At 40.0% G+C, this 14,830-nt stretch overlaps 1 protein-coding gene across 8 annotated transcripts in view; it reads right to left on the bottom strand.

Moving 5' to 3' along the window:
- The window catches only part of tab3 (TGF-beta activated kinase 1 (MAP3K7) binding protein 3), a 132,280-nt gene that overhangs the window by 57,402 nt on the left and 60,048 nt on the right, over positions 1-14,830 (bottom strand). For all 8 annotated transcript variants that reach the window (XR_011886341.1, XR_011886340.1, XR_011886339.1 and 5 more), the window contains 2 exons: positions 9,305-9,499; positions 145-1,660 (listed from right to left, as the gene is read on the bottom strand). Coding sequence is in view for 5 of the 8 variants with exons in the window: in XM_072260547.1 (XP_072116648.1) it covers positions 145-1,660; positions 9,305-9,406 (1,618 nt within the window). In the remaining 3 variants the exon portion in view is untranslated. The remainder of the gene's footprint in view (positions 1-144; positions 1,661-9,304; positions 9,500-14,830) is intronic.

The following is a 14,830-nucleotide window of genomic DNA, read 5'->3' on the forward strand; positions in this document are numbered from 1 at the left end:
CAGGGAGCTATCCCAAGAACCCTAAGTTCATCAATGTTCTGAAGGGTCCTGTCATTTAACTGTACAGTTTACTCTTACATTTGATCTTCCAAATAGCACACATTTGTCTGGATTTATTTTTTTTTAAAAAACAGTATACTATACCTTGAGTGTAAGCATAGTCATCTGACCCTGAACTTGACTTTCGCCTTTGGTCCTCATTTCGCTTATCAACAGCAGACCCTGTTAGTGCTGATATTGGCTGGATAGGTTCTGGGGCTCCAGGATGCTCTCCTTGACAATCCACTAAATTCAAGATGCTCCCAGGGTCAAAAGTAGGTGATGCCACACCTCGGGAAATTGAAGGTGGTCTGTTTGGAGAAACTGTGATTTTGAAGGTGTATTTAGTATTAGGCTGCGTTACAACCACACGAGGAGCATTTACTTGGTTACTGCCAGCAGTTGTAGACCGAGGTCGCGATGGTTGATGGTGAATATACGTAGGTGGTACACTATACACTGGCTGTGGTTGAACAACACTCATTTGTCCCGACATTCCTCTTGATGGTGAGCTGGATGGTGAATTGGTGGCAATATACAATGTAGGATGACTCCGCAAAGCAGGCTGACTGCTGACAGGAGATGAACTTCTAGTGACATTGGCAGCGGATCGCTGTGGTGTTTCCAATTTGATTTCTATCTGATTTTTCATAGGAGCTTTGGACAATCCCGACACAGAATAAGGCATGTAGGACAACGACTGGCTGCCTTGTTGTGGATAATTCTGAGGAGGCTGGTACGGGAGATGCGTCATTGTGGGAGAACTAATCGGCATGAAGACGTGGGAAGTCTGATGACCTTGCTGGTTGGCTTGTACCTGATGCTGAGGAGAGCTGTAAGGTGAGCTGAACTGTGATGGAGGTGGTGATCGAAATGCCTGCTGAGGAAGCTGTGGCTGTTTAGGAGAATACTGAGAAGGCTGATAAGTCTGTTGTGGTTGATAAACAGGTGGAGGATGATGATTATACTGTGGGAGAGGACACTGACTGGAAGTCCAAGCTGTGTTTTGAGGAGTCTGTCGTCCAGATGTTGGCCTAATATAAATAGAATTACCGATCCCATAGGGAGTGTTCTGCATCTGTGATGGACCACCATGTATATGCAATGCAGTTGGAGCAGTCTGACCAGATGGTAAGTTCTGAGACAAGGTTACTGTAATAGGGTTTATAGTGTACCGAGATATGGGCTGATATGTTGGAGAAAGACCTTGCATAGGTGATGTATTCAAGCTTGGCTGAAGGGATGTTGGCTGCTGAGATGGTGGGGGAGGAGTACCTGTATTCCGGCCTTGGTCACTTACAAAGAAAGGGTTGTAGCCAGATGGATTTGCTACAATTGCTGGGGCAGAATGTGGCTCCTGTATCAGTCGCACAAGTTGCTGACCACCTCCTCGTTGAGGCTCAATGTGACCATCACTTGTACTATGGACCAGCGTTCGACCACCATTGAGTTGACCACCATCCCCTGTCTGGTATGTTGCTGGAGGCTGGATACCCAGGTTAATCTGCAGCATGTGGTTTCTGCTCATTCTGGCATCATCTGTGCTGTGGAACTCCCCATACAGGTATTTGTTGCTCTCTTGGGCAAGGGCCAAACAACAGGCTTCCAGGTTATTGTTATTCTTAATTTGAAAAGAGAAATTAAATACACTTAGACACAGTCAAGTTACAACAGTATTTATGCATCCTATATACTAACAATTTCAATCAAGTCTAATTTCATACAACATTCAAGTATGCCAAGCAAAGAAACTAAATTGCTAAGACTGGGATTATTTAAAGTACTAAAACATTCTACTGATTGGGTTATATTACTTGTCTTAAAATTTGTAAATTAAACCAATTTTTAATTTGTAGCAAGTATCAAACTTCTAGGCTTTGAGAACAGAGGTGAGAATTGTTTTCAAAAGCTATGGTATCTGAAGAAACAGTGCAACTGAAGAAGGATGAAAAACCTGCAGGATCTTTGCACAGTCTAGTAGCACATGAAGTCAAAAGGAGGAAAGTGAATCAACATGTCCATGATGTTACTTCAAACTGAAATATGCAGAGTACACTGTATATAACTCAAGGGTCTAAAGTTGCCTATTACTGGAAATGGCTATAAAACTGTTCAATGATAACTAGAATATTTAGTTTATGGAGCAAGAAAAGAAAGTGGGGGGAAGACGATTCCAAGAAATACTGAACAAGGACACTGAAATCCCATGACATCTGTACTTCTCAACACTGGGTAAGGAATAACCATCAGGAGGAAGACTACAACCTCATGCCCTCTGGTAACCAGTTAGAGGACAGAAAAATGTATTGATCTGGATCAGCCCAATTAACAGGCGTCAAATTTGTAACTAAGTAATCCTCAAGAATCTTCCAATGAACTTCACTTCTTCACTGCACCACTAGGAACAACAACTCTTTGAAGGACTGTAAACATACCAACAGCTTCAGCACAATCCACACAACAGGATATTCAACTTGGAAATCTTAGAATACAAGCTCATATTTTAAGTGTTAATGTACAATTGAATCAAACAGTATAAAGCTCTATTAATGTTGACCACCAAACTAAAAAGACAAAATTAATGTTGATATCAAAAACACACAAACTGATGATAACCCACAAATTTGAACTTATTCAAATTTTACATACTTCCCACAACGTGAGGGAGGTAAAAATCTTTGCATGACTCTGTCGCAAGGTACAGACTTCTGAATTGATAAGTCTAATGGCTTGTAGAAAGAAGCTGTTCTGTATCCTGTTGGTCCTGGCTTTAATGCTGCGGTACCGTCTGCCAGACGGAAGCAACTGTAACAGTTTATGTTTGGGGTGACTGGTGGCCCTGATGATCTTCCAGACCTTCTTTACGCACCTGCTGCTGTAAATGTCCTCAACAGAGGGAAGTTCACATCCACAGATGCACTGGACTGTCCATACCAGCAATCAAGGTTGGTGCATAGATCACAGACTATGTTTTTCCACTGTCACCATTGAACAATAGATATCTTCTGCAACTCAAAATGTATGTTTTTCTCCAGAGAATCAGCTGTATGATTTAATACATCAGGCATGGAAGTTGGGCTACTGTAGTGAATTGAGTTGATATATTGTTCATTTAAATAAAACTTAAGTTTAGAATACAACAGAAATATTTTTCATTTTGGACCAACCTTAATTCTTTGCAAAACCATGGATCAATATGATCCTTATGGAAGGAAGCTGATCTATTTCTGCAACAAGGGGGGCTATCATTGTAATTCTAGTATGCACAAGTTCACTGCAGAAAGTCTGCATCATTCAAAATGAAACTGAACACCTCACTAAAAATACTGGGAAGAAAACACCACTATCATATAATAATAAATTCTTGCTCAAGTTTGAAGTTAATTTGATTTTAGTTAAATTTTAAAACACTTGTGTCATGTTTTACTTAACTGATCAGTTTAAATAGCAAATGCAAATGTAAAACAAACTTTAATTTCGCTTTTGCTAAGTTCTTTATAGGATGTGCACAAAATTCTCCCTTACCCTGCAGGTGGCGTATTATACTATGCATCTTGCATGGATGCAAATTACTCCAATTTTCCAAAAAGTGGATTAATGATGAATTCACATAAAGTGTCACTGAGGCAATATTACATACGTCTACTACATGAGATTCTAGGAAATATTGAGTGAATTTTGAAACAAAAACTTCCACTTCAGAAGCATGTATAACTGCATCTAGGAACATGTGCATAGAACCTTCACTGATATCTTCAGGAAAATTACGGTGATTATTATTTATTGCATGGAGTACAGTGGCTGTAAGAAGTTACAAAAAGGTTTTTCAAATATTGTCAACAAAAATGGTGCTTCAGTAATCATTGACCAGTATTTTAACCAACTGCTGCATCCAATGCACATATCAGTTTTTAAAAAAAAAATCAGAAAAACTGGAGGGAAAATCCCTTAATTCAGTTTCCTGCCCACTAATTGTTCAGTTGACAGACAGAAGGCCTTTCTGACAGGGAAGACCATTGTAGAATATTGCAGACAAGGAGAGCAGACAGGTGCTATGGTGAAGATGGACATTAAGGGGCTTAACTGGCCACATCCGATTTGCTGAGAAGAAACACATCAGATCTTTCATGCTCACCAGCAATGTCAGACATGAATATTTGAGAGGAGAATCCCATGGAAACAGGGGAGCAGACACATTTTCAATTTAGTGGGTTGCTTGATATGCCTGGAGGGAAGTATTATTCCTCCTGGTCAACAAGCAGTGCTGTGAAGATACTTGCAAATAAAATCAACCTTCTGCATCTTCTTTCACTGCTCATATTTTCTAAGGCCTGTGAAACCAAGGTGACATTAAAATAAAATGAAGGAAAGCAGCTTTTATATACACCAATTATTATAGGATTAGACAAACATCTTTCTCCTTCATTTCATGATCTCAGGATGTTCAGAGCCTTCCAACTATTTAAGTTATTTTGAAGTAAAATATTTAAGTCAACAGCTTCCATGGAAAAAATAAAGTTACTGCTTCATGTTAATGACTAAAGTGAAGTTATCAAATGGAAACACCAACATTTATTCCTCTCTGCATAGTTAATGCTTGACCTGAGAGTTTGATTTTTCTTCAGATTTCCAACATCTTCCATATTTTGCTTCAGAAGTCGATCTGAACCGTGTGACAGAGGAAAAATGACAGTTCTTTTATTCACTCTGAGTTCTCATCAGCAGGAATGAAAATGAACAGATTTGAATGACCAGTTCTCATTCTGCAAGCCGATTTGTTGCTTGCCCCTCACTCTGCCTCCAACACAGATGGGTTCAAAGTGGATTGAGCTCTGGCTTCACATACTTTAGATTTTAACCCCTGGATCGATCCCAACTCATCCACTTACAGAGATCAAGATTCAGCCCACCTTAAAACTTCCTACTTCAACAAATGAAAAAGGAGGTATTTATTAAACTATGTATATACTTTTTTTTCAGTATCAGTTGCTTAATCAGAGATTTTGTAAACAATGCAGTAGGTACCAAGCTTCTTACAATATACTTTCAAGTTCACCAGATGCACATAATGCTGCTGTAAAAGTCAGAGACAGAAGCAGCTGCCAATTTCCTTTCAAGCTTATCCTCCTGGTTTCCTTCCACAATTAACAGTCTCCTGAATTCCAGCTGAACTGCCTCTTCGACCCTGCTTGATAGATTAGCACAAATCTTTATCAGAACTTGCTATTTATTTTGTTTCAAATCCTGTACCGACTTTTTCACCACTCTGCACAACTATTTCTTACATCTTGCACAATGCGCCAACTTGTCTCTGCTTACAGTCACAAACAGAAATTTCCTAAACTTTTATTTGCAGCTTCACTTGCAATTGAAAAATTTTATTCCCCTCCCTGATGTATCTATTCAATGTTGTTGCATTGTAGCAAAACAAATAGAGACAGAATGAGGGATTCAGGTTAAAAGTGGTATTTTCATAACATTCGACAGACTTCATCTGGCCTCAACAAACTTAAGATTCTGACATTTTGCCAGATTTTCTGCCTGTTTTACTAAAATTCATTTTATACAGTTTATTAATAATCACTATCATAACACTATGAATACTTCAATTCCACTTGTTAATGTTATTATATATTTATGAACCAGATGTATTTGACTTAGATGCAACTCCTTACTTGATTTGTCATTTTATGCATAATGTAATTTACAATTTAAATCATTCTGCTAATTTTCCATTTCATCCTTTGGCTTCACTTGTTTAGTACTGAGGAAAAATTAGTTGAGCAACATTGTCAATAGATGTAGTGTTCTAAGCATCAACTCTTAAGGCTGATCTTCAGTCTTCTTCCTTAATTTTGAAATATTTGTGCTTTGAAGATAAAACTCCTCATCTGTGTCCCTGGTTAGTTAAGAATTCCTGTGATTTCTGGTTAATTCAAGGTCCTTGGTGATAATTTGCCATTCCAAGTGATATTATGAGTTTTACTTAAAATTAATCAGTTAAGTAGATTTTTTCCCTTCAATCCTCGCATTTTGTAATATTACTTCACTACAATGCATCTTCCCCACCATTTTTGTCTTAGAAAATTACTGGTTTCACAGTTATTATTATTAAACTGCTAAGTTTGCAGTTACTACTTTTTTCTTATTATTATTCCCACATTTAAAATTTTGGTCAGCGATTCATAATGGTATTGGGAAAAAAATATCCTCAGGCTCCGTTGGGGAGTGAAGGATACACATGTACATGCAAACACATACGCATATACACACACACACACACACAATGCCTATACAAGGTATTCATCACCCCTCCTTGTAAGTTTTCATGTTTTATTGTTTTACAACATTGCAGTGAATTTAATTTGGCTTTTTTCCTGATACTGATCAACAGAAAAAATCTTGTGTCAAAGTGAAAACAGATCTCTACAATGTTATCTAAATTAATTACAAGTATAAAACACAAAATAATTGAATGCCTGAGTATTCGACCCCTTCAAGACAGTACTTAGCAGATGCACCCTTGGCAGCAATTACAGCCTTGACATTGAGTATAGATCTCTATCAGCTTTGCACATCTTGACAATGCAATTTTAACCCTAACCCTAACCCAGAGCCTGCTCAGGCTCTGTCAGACTGCATGGGGATCATGAGTGAAAAGCCCTTTTCAAGTTCAGCCACAGTTGGATTGAGGTCTGGACTCCGAGTTAGCCATTCCAGGACATTAACGCTGTTGTTTCTGAGCCATTCCTGCGTCGCTTTGGCTTTATGCTTGGGGTCATTACCTTGCTGGAAAACAAATCTTCTCCCAAGTCGCAGTTGTCTTGCAGATTGCATCAAATTGACAATAAACTGGACTGGTCAAAGAACACTGAGGCTGTCTACAAGAAGGGTCAGAGCCGTCTCTATTTCAGGAGACTGAGGTCCTTTAACATCTGCCGGACGATGCTGCGGATGTTCTACGAGTCTGTGGTGGCCAGTGCGATCATGTTTGCTGTTGTGTGCTGGGGCAGCAGGCTGAGGGTAGCAGACACCAACAGAATCAACAAGCTCATCCGGAAGGCCAGTGACGTTGTGGGGATGGAACTGGACTCTCGCACGGTGGTGTCTGAAAAGAGGATGCTGTCTAAGTTGCATGCCATCTTGGTCAATGACTCCCATCCACTACGTAATGTACTGGGTGGGCACAGGAGTACATTCAGCCAGAGACTCATTCCACCCAGATGCAACACAGAGCGTCATAGGAAGTCATTCCTGCCTGTGGCCATCAAACTTCACAACTCCTCCCTTGGAGGGTCAGACACCCTGAGCCAATAGGCTGGTCCTGGACTTATTTCATCATTTACTGGCATAATTTACATATTACTATTTAACTATTTATGGTTCTATTACTATTTATTATTTATGGTGCAACTGTAATGAAAACCAATTTCCCCCGGGATCAATAAAGTATGACTATGACTAAGTTTTCCTCCTGAATTTCCCTGAATTTTGCTGCTTTCATTTTACCCTCTACCTTCGCAAGCCTTCCAGGGCCTGCTGCAGTGAAGCACCCACACAACATGATGCAGTCACCACCATGCTTCAAGGTAGAGATGATGAGTTTCTGATGATGTGGAGTTCGGCTTATGCCAAACATAGTCTTTAGTCTCATGGCCAAAAAGCTCAATTTAGGGTTAATGAGACCATAGAACCTTCTTCCAGCTGACTTCATGCCTTCTGACAAACTCTAGCCAAGATTTCATGTTAGATTTTTTTTCCCCAATAGTGGCTGTCTCTTTGCCACTCTCCCATTAAGCTGCGACTGGTAAAGCAACCAGGCAACAGTTATATGTGCCGTCTCTCCCATCTCAGCTGCTGAAGCTTGCAACTCCTCCACAGTTGTCATAGGTCTCTTGGTGGCCTCCAACACTAGTCCCCTTCTTGCAGTTACTCAGTTTTTGAGGATGGTCTGCTCTAGTCAGATTTATAACTGTGCTATATTCTTTCCACTTCTTGATGATTGACTTAACCGTACTCCAAGGGATATTCGGTGACTTGGGAAATTTTCTGTATTCATCTCTTGACATGTGCTTTTCTATAACCATTTTGTGGAGTTGCCTGAAGTGTTCTTTTGTCTTCATGATGTAGCTTTTGCCAAGATACTGACTCACCAGCAGTTGGACGTTCCAGATACAGGTGTATTTTTACTACAATCAATTGAAACATGTTAACTGCACACAGGTCTCCAAGAACAGATCTCAATTTAACTAATTATCTGACTTCTAAAACCAATTGACTGCACCAGTGATGACTTGGTATGTCATATTAAAAAGGGGGGGGGGGGTGAATACATATGCAGTCAATGATTTTGTGCTTTATATTTTTAATTAATTTAGATCACTTTGTAGAGAACTGTTTTCACTTTGATATGAACGAGACTTTTTCTGTTTATCAGTGTTAAAGAGGCCAAATTAAATCACTGTGATTCGATGTTGTAAAACAATAAAACATGAAAACTTCCGGAGGGGTGGGTGAATACTTCTTATAGGCACTGCACATATATACACACACACATGTATACACACAGACACACACATCCAGATGAAGTAATGTTTTTTCAGATATGCCTGTGATATTAATAGTTTAAAAATAGTTTTTTAAATCTTTAAGATGATGCAAAGACAAAAACCCTATGGCATGTTTCTTCCAAATTTCTCCAAATTGAGTCACAATGTTATTTCTTAAATAATTTAGGATACTTAACGATAATAAGATTTTGTTTACTTCTTGTCAACTCTTCTGCAGCTGACACAAGAACAAATCGTGCTCCTAATAGCATCGAACAATTTATACACTATCTTAAAATAATTTCATACAACATTCAATAGTTGTTAAAACATACTATAAAATATGGTTCGACTGATGTAAAATGTAACATGTACAAGTCTGAAAAAGGGCTGCATATTAGAATGCCTAAGGCAAGTTGGTTAGCAAAAATATTCAAAGGTGCACTAATTCAACATTTTTTTTTGGTTAAAGGTAGTGTTTTTAACTCAAATTATAATGAAAGCATTGTCAAGCCCATAAGCTGAAGGTCCTTGTAATCAATCCAATAACTATGGGTGCAGCATATCCACCTGAATTTTTTAGGGAACATTAATTTGCAACTATGCAATTACTTTTAAATCTGCATGAATAACATACAAATAAATCAAACTGTTCCTTTGCTGCTTTATAATGTAAAAAGTATTGAGCAGCTGATACGTCCTATTTTAAACAGTACCTGCAGCATGCACTGAGACACCACTCCTTCTGGGATCTCAGGGAAGCGCTGCCGGAGATCATGCAGCACCTGAATATCAATCTGTTGGCTCCCTTGTGCCATGGTCAGGATTGGATGAATTACTGAAACAGTTACAGGGGATGGATGTCAATGGGCCTGCCAGTGCCTACAGTCCTCCGACCCTTCTGGCATTTTCTGTACAGAAAGAGAAAGATGAGATAGATGTGAAAATGTGAGCAGTGGTTTAAATCATATGAGTTTTATTGGTAGTTAGAACAAAATAATCCCTAGCCCATCCAGCAGTACAGATATATACTTCAGAGTGAAAGAATCCTTGTCTCCAGCCCCAAATAATATTTAAAAACATCCAATTTATGACACATCATAAAATCAAAACATTTCAGAACTTCTAGGCAACAACTAAAACTTTGAGAATTAACTTATACAAATAACTATAAACAATCAGCAGGTGGATGTGTTCAAGGCACTTCCCAAGACACTTCTACATCCAGAGTAATGTTAGGATTTCTTGAGTTAACAGTGAATGTTATCTGGCAAACTAACATTATAGAATACCTGTTGTGAAATTTCTGCTTCAGAGCTAATTTCCATTTATGAAAAGGGACTCATATTGGTTGAACATAAAAACTTTATAAAAGTAATGCAACCATTAAAACACTGATACATTTTCTCTTTGCTTATCAAATACTGTGAAGATGTCCAAACTCCATATATTTGATGGGAACAGCAATGCATGGCCCAGCAAAGAGAAGACTTTGAAAAATACAGATTGTACAAAAGGTGCATTTTCTTCCTCTATAACAACAGCTGTAAACCTCTGTTTGAAATGGGAAACTACTTGTAGATGTCGTGGTACCAATACCCCAATTTTTTTTAACCACTGCTGCTCTTAAATGTCAGTAAAACACCTACGTCAGACTATTTTTGTTGACTACAGCATCATCTTCAACACCATAAATTCATCATGAAGCTCTGTGCCCTAAGAGTCAGCACCTCCCTCTCCAAATGGATCCTTGACTTACTAACAGAGCACGGCCAAACAGAAAAGACAGCAACACCTCCACTACAATTGCTCTCAATAATGGTTATGCATAATATTGTGCCTCTGACCCCTTCTCTGCTCCCTGTGCATTCATAATTGCGTGCCTAGATTTCACTCTGACTCCATCTACAAGTTTGCACTGCAGTGAGCTACATTTCAAACAATGAGTCTGAAGATAGGAAGGAGTTAAGAGATCTTAGTAACATGGTGTCACGAAACAACCTTAAACAGACAAGCTGGTTATTGACTTCAGGTAGGGGAGCTGTATTCTATCTACACCAATGGTGTTGAGGTTGAGGGGGTTGAAAGTTTCAAATTCCTAGGAGTGAACATCACCTGCCCTGGTCCAACTATGCAGATGTCGTGGCCACAGAAGCTCATCAACAACTCTACTTCTTCAGGAGGCTTTTGATCTATACCAATTATTAATTGATGTACCATTGAAAGCATTCGATTTCAATACATAATAGCTTGTATGTCAACTGCACTGCAGATGACCACAAAAAACTGCAAAGAGTTGTGGATACATAATGGAATCCAACCTCCCCTCTTTTAACCCTGTCTGCAATTCTTGCTGCCTCAGTAAAGCAGCCAGCAAAATCAAAGGCCCTATCCATCTCAGAAATTGTCTATTTTCTCCTCTCCCATCAGGCAGAAGATACAAAACCCTGAAAGTATGCATGACCAGGCTCAGACAGTTTCTGCTCCATAGTTGTAAGGCTACTAAATGATTCTCCTGTGGATTGAGATGGGTTCTTGACCTCACCATCTACCTCGTCACCATGACCTAACACCTTGTTTACCTGCAATGCACTTTTTCAATAGTACCTATGGAATAGTAACAGGGTTGTCGTGGTGGGAGACTTTAATTTCCCAAAAACGATTGGCATGTCCCTAGAGCGAGAGGTTTAGATGGGGTGGAGTTTAAGTGTGTTCAAGAAGGTTTCTTGACACAATATGTAGATAAGCCTACAAGAGGAGAGGCTGTACTTGATCTGGTATTGGGAAATGAACCTGATCAGGTGTCAGGTCTCTCAGTGGGAGAGCATTTTGGAGATAGCATTCACAATTCCATCTCCTTTACCACAGCATTGGAGAGGGATAGGAAAGCATTTAATTGGAGTAAGGGGAAATATGAGGCTATCAGGCAGGAACTTGGAAGCATAAATTGGAAACACATGTTCTCAGGGAAATATACAGAAGAAATGTGGCAAATGTTCAGGGGATATTTGTGTGGAGTTCTGCATAGGAACGTTCCAATGAGACAGGGAAAGGATGGTAGGGTACAGGAACCATGGTGTACAAAGGCTGTTGTAATTCTAGTCAAGAAGAAAAGAAAAGCTTACAAAAGGTTCAAAAAGCTAGGTAATGATAGAGATCTAGAAGATTATAAGGCTAGCAGGAAGGAGCTTAAGAAATGAGGAGAGCCAGAAGGGGCCATGAGAAGGCCTTGACCGACAAGATTAAGGAAAACCACAAGGCATTCTACAAGTATGTGAAGAGCAAGAGGATAAGACATGAGAGAATAGGACCAATCAAGTGTGACAGTGAAAAAGTGTGCATGGAACCGGAGGAGATAGCAGAGGTACTTAATGAGTTTTTTGCTTCAGCATTCACAACTGATCTTGGCGATTGTGTAGGGATGATTTACAGCGGACTGAAAAGCTTGAGTATGTAGATATTAAGAAAGAGGATGTGCAGAAGCTTTTGGAAAGCATCAAATTGGATAAGTCACCGGGACTGGATGGGATGTACCTCAGGCTACTGTGGGAGGCGAGGGAGGAGATTGCTGAGCCTCTGGTGATGATCTTTGCATCATCAATGGGTACAGGCGAGGTTCCAAAGGATTAGAGAGTTGCGGATGTTGTCCCATTATTCAAGAAAGGGAGCAGAGATAGCCCAGGAAATTACAGACTAGCAAGTCTTACTTCAGTGGATGGTAAGTTGATGGAGAAGATCCTGAGAGGCAGGATTTATGAACATTTGGAGAGCCATAATATGATTAGGAATAGTCAGCATTGGCTTTGACAAGGCAGGTCATGCCTTACCAGCCTGATTGAATTTTTTTTGAGGATGTGACTAAACACATTGATGAAGGTAGAGCAGTAGATGTAGTGTATATGGATTTCAGCAAAGAATTTGACAAGGTACCCCATGCAAGGCTTATTGAGAAAGTAAGGAGGCATGGGATCCAAGGGGACATTGTTTTGTGGATCCAGGATTGGCTTGCCCACAGAAGGCAAAAAGTGGTTGTAGACGGGTCATATTCTGAATGGAGGTCGGTCACCAGTGGTGTGCCTCAGGGATCTGTTCTGGGACCCCAACACTTTGTGATTTTTATAAATGACCTGAATGAAGAAGTGGAGGGATGGGTTTGTAAATATGCTGATGACACAAAGGGAGGTGTTGTGGATAGTGTGGGAGGGCTGTCAGAGGTTACAGCGGGACATTGATTGGCTGTAAAACTGAGCTGAGAAGTAACAGATGGAGTTCAACCCAGATTAAGTGTGAGGTAGTCCATTTTGGTAGGTCAAATATGATGACACAATATAGTATTAGTGGTAAGACTTTTGGCAGTGTAGAGGATCAGGGGGATCTTGGGGTCCAAGTCCATAGCTGCTGCGCAGGTTGACTCTGTGGTTAAGAAAGCTTACAGTGCATTGGCCTTCACCAATTGTGGGATTGAGTTTAGGAGCCGAGAGGTAATGTTGCAGCTATATAGGACCCTGGTCAGACCCCACCTGGAGTACTGTGCTCAGTTCTGGTCGCCTCACTGATGTGGAAACCATGCCTCATGAGAATAGGTTGATTGAACTCGGCCTTTTCTCCTTGGAGCGACGGAGGATGAGAGGTGACCTGATAGAGGTGTACAAGATAATGAGAGGCATTGATCATGTGGACAGTCAGAGGCTTTTTCCCAGGATTGAAATGGCTAGCATGAGAAGGCAGTTTTAAGGTGCTTGGAAATAGGTACAGAGGAGATGTCAGGGATAAGTTGTTGTTGTTTGTTTTATTTTTACGCAGAGAGTGATGAGTGCGTGGAATGGGCTGCCGGCGATGGTGGTGGAGGTGGATACGATAGGGTCTTTAAAGAGACTCCTGGACAGGTGTACGGAGTTCAGAAAAATAGAGGGCTATGGGTAACCTTAGGTAATTTCTCAGGCAAGGACATGTTCGGCACAGCTTTGTGGGCCGAAGGGTCTGTATTATGCTGTAGGTTTTCTCTGTTCTATGTACCTGTTGCACTTTATTTTGCATTATAATTGTTTTACCTTAATCTACCTCAATGCGCCATGTAATAATCTGATCTGTATGAACAGAATGCCAGACAAGCTTTTTACTATACCCTGGTATTGACAATAATAAACTAAGAGGTAATCTCAAAAGGTAATAGGTTCTTGTCTCAACTTGAAGCTGCAGGAGGGTTGACTAGATTTCATCAACAGTTCAAAGAGATCTTACAAGAGGGTGGTGATAATGTTCACAAATGACGATACATGAAGGAATGCTTGTGCTTGTGAAAATGAATTAATAAATTAGTGTCACTAAGCTGCAGAAAACTTACACTGGCTCTGATATTGCATCCCAGTTCTCCCACCTTAAATTGACATTTAGTTTCCTCACATCTGTAGCTATCAGGTCCACACATAATGGCCTATTTAACTGGCCTGAGGTGCATATAAATTGTTTGATCTGAAGGGGAAAAAGAGCTCCTAGAGCACAGGAAGGCAACTCAACCCAAAATCTTATGCTGGAGTTTTGGAGTACGCACAGCTCGACGACCAGTTCTGTTAACTGCAAAAGCATTACTTCTACAATTTAAAAAAATATTATCAACAATAATATTTAAAAGCTGTTCAAAATGGGGCAACAGAGCCGAAGACTTGTACAGCACAGAAACAAACCCTTAAGCTCAACTCATCTATGTTGACCACAATGTCAATTTATATTAATCCCAATTGTTCACAATGAAGTCATATCCCTCTACATCTTTCCTATCCAAAGAGCTCTCTAAGACCTTTTGAATATCATAACTATATCTGCATCTCACTATTCCTTAGCAGCTCTTTTTGTATGTAACAACTACCCTTGGTGATTTTCCCACAGACCATTTTTAACCTATGCCCTCTAGTTTGAGACCCTGCCCCCCCCCCACTTGGGACAAAAACTGACAACCCATGCGATGCCCTTCATGATTTAATAAATCTCTGCATTGTCATTACACAACCTCCTAAATTCTAGTGAGAATAATCTAGGCAGTCCAATCTCTCCTGATAAATAAAGCTGCCCATTCCAGGTAACATCCTGGTGAATCACTTCGGCACAGCTTTTCACTCTTTAACTATCACACAGCCCTCTTGAAGTGTGGCAACCAGAAGTGTCTATACCATCTGATATGGAGGCGCCAATGCATGGGATCAGAAAAGCTGAAGAGGGCCAGAGACTCAGCCAGCTCCTTCATA

The sequence above is a fragment of the Mobula birostris genome, chromosome 6 (genome assembly GCF_030028105.1).
Source record: "Mobula birostris isolate sMobBir1 chromosome 6, sMobBir1.hap1, whole genome shotgun sequence".
In the NCBI taxonomy this organism is placed as follows: domain Eukaryota; kingdom Metazoa; phylum Chordata; class Chondrichthyes; order Myliobatiformes; family Myliobatidae; genus Mobula; species Mobula birostris.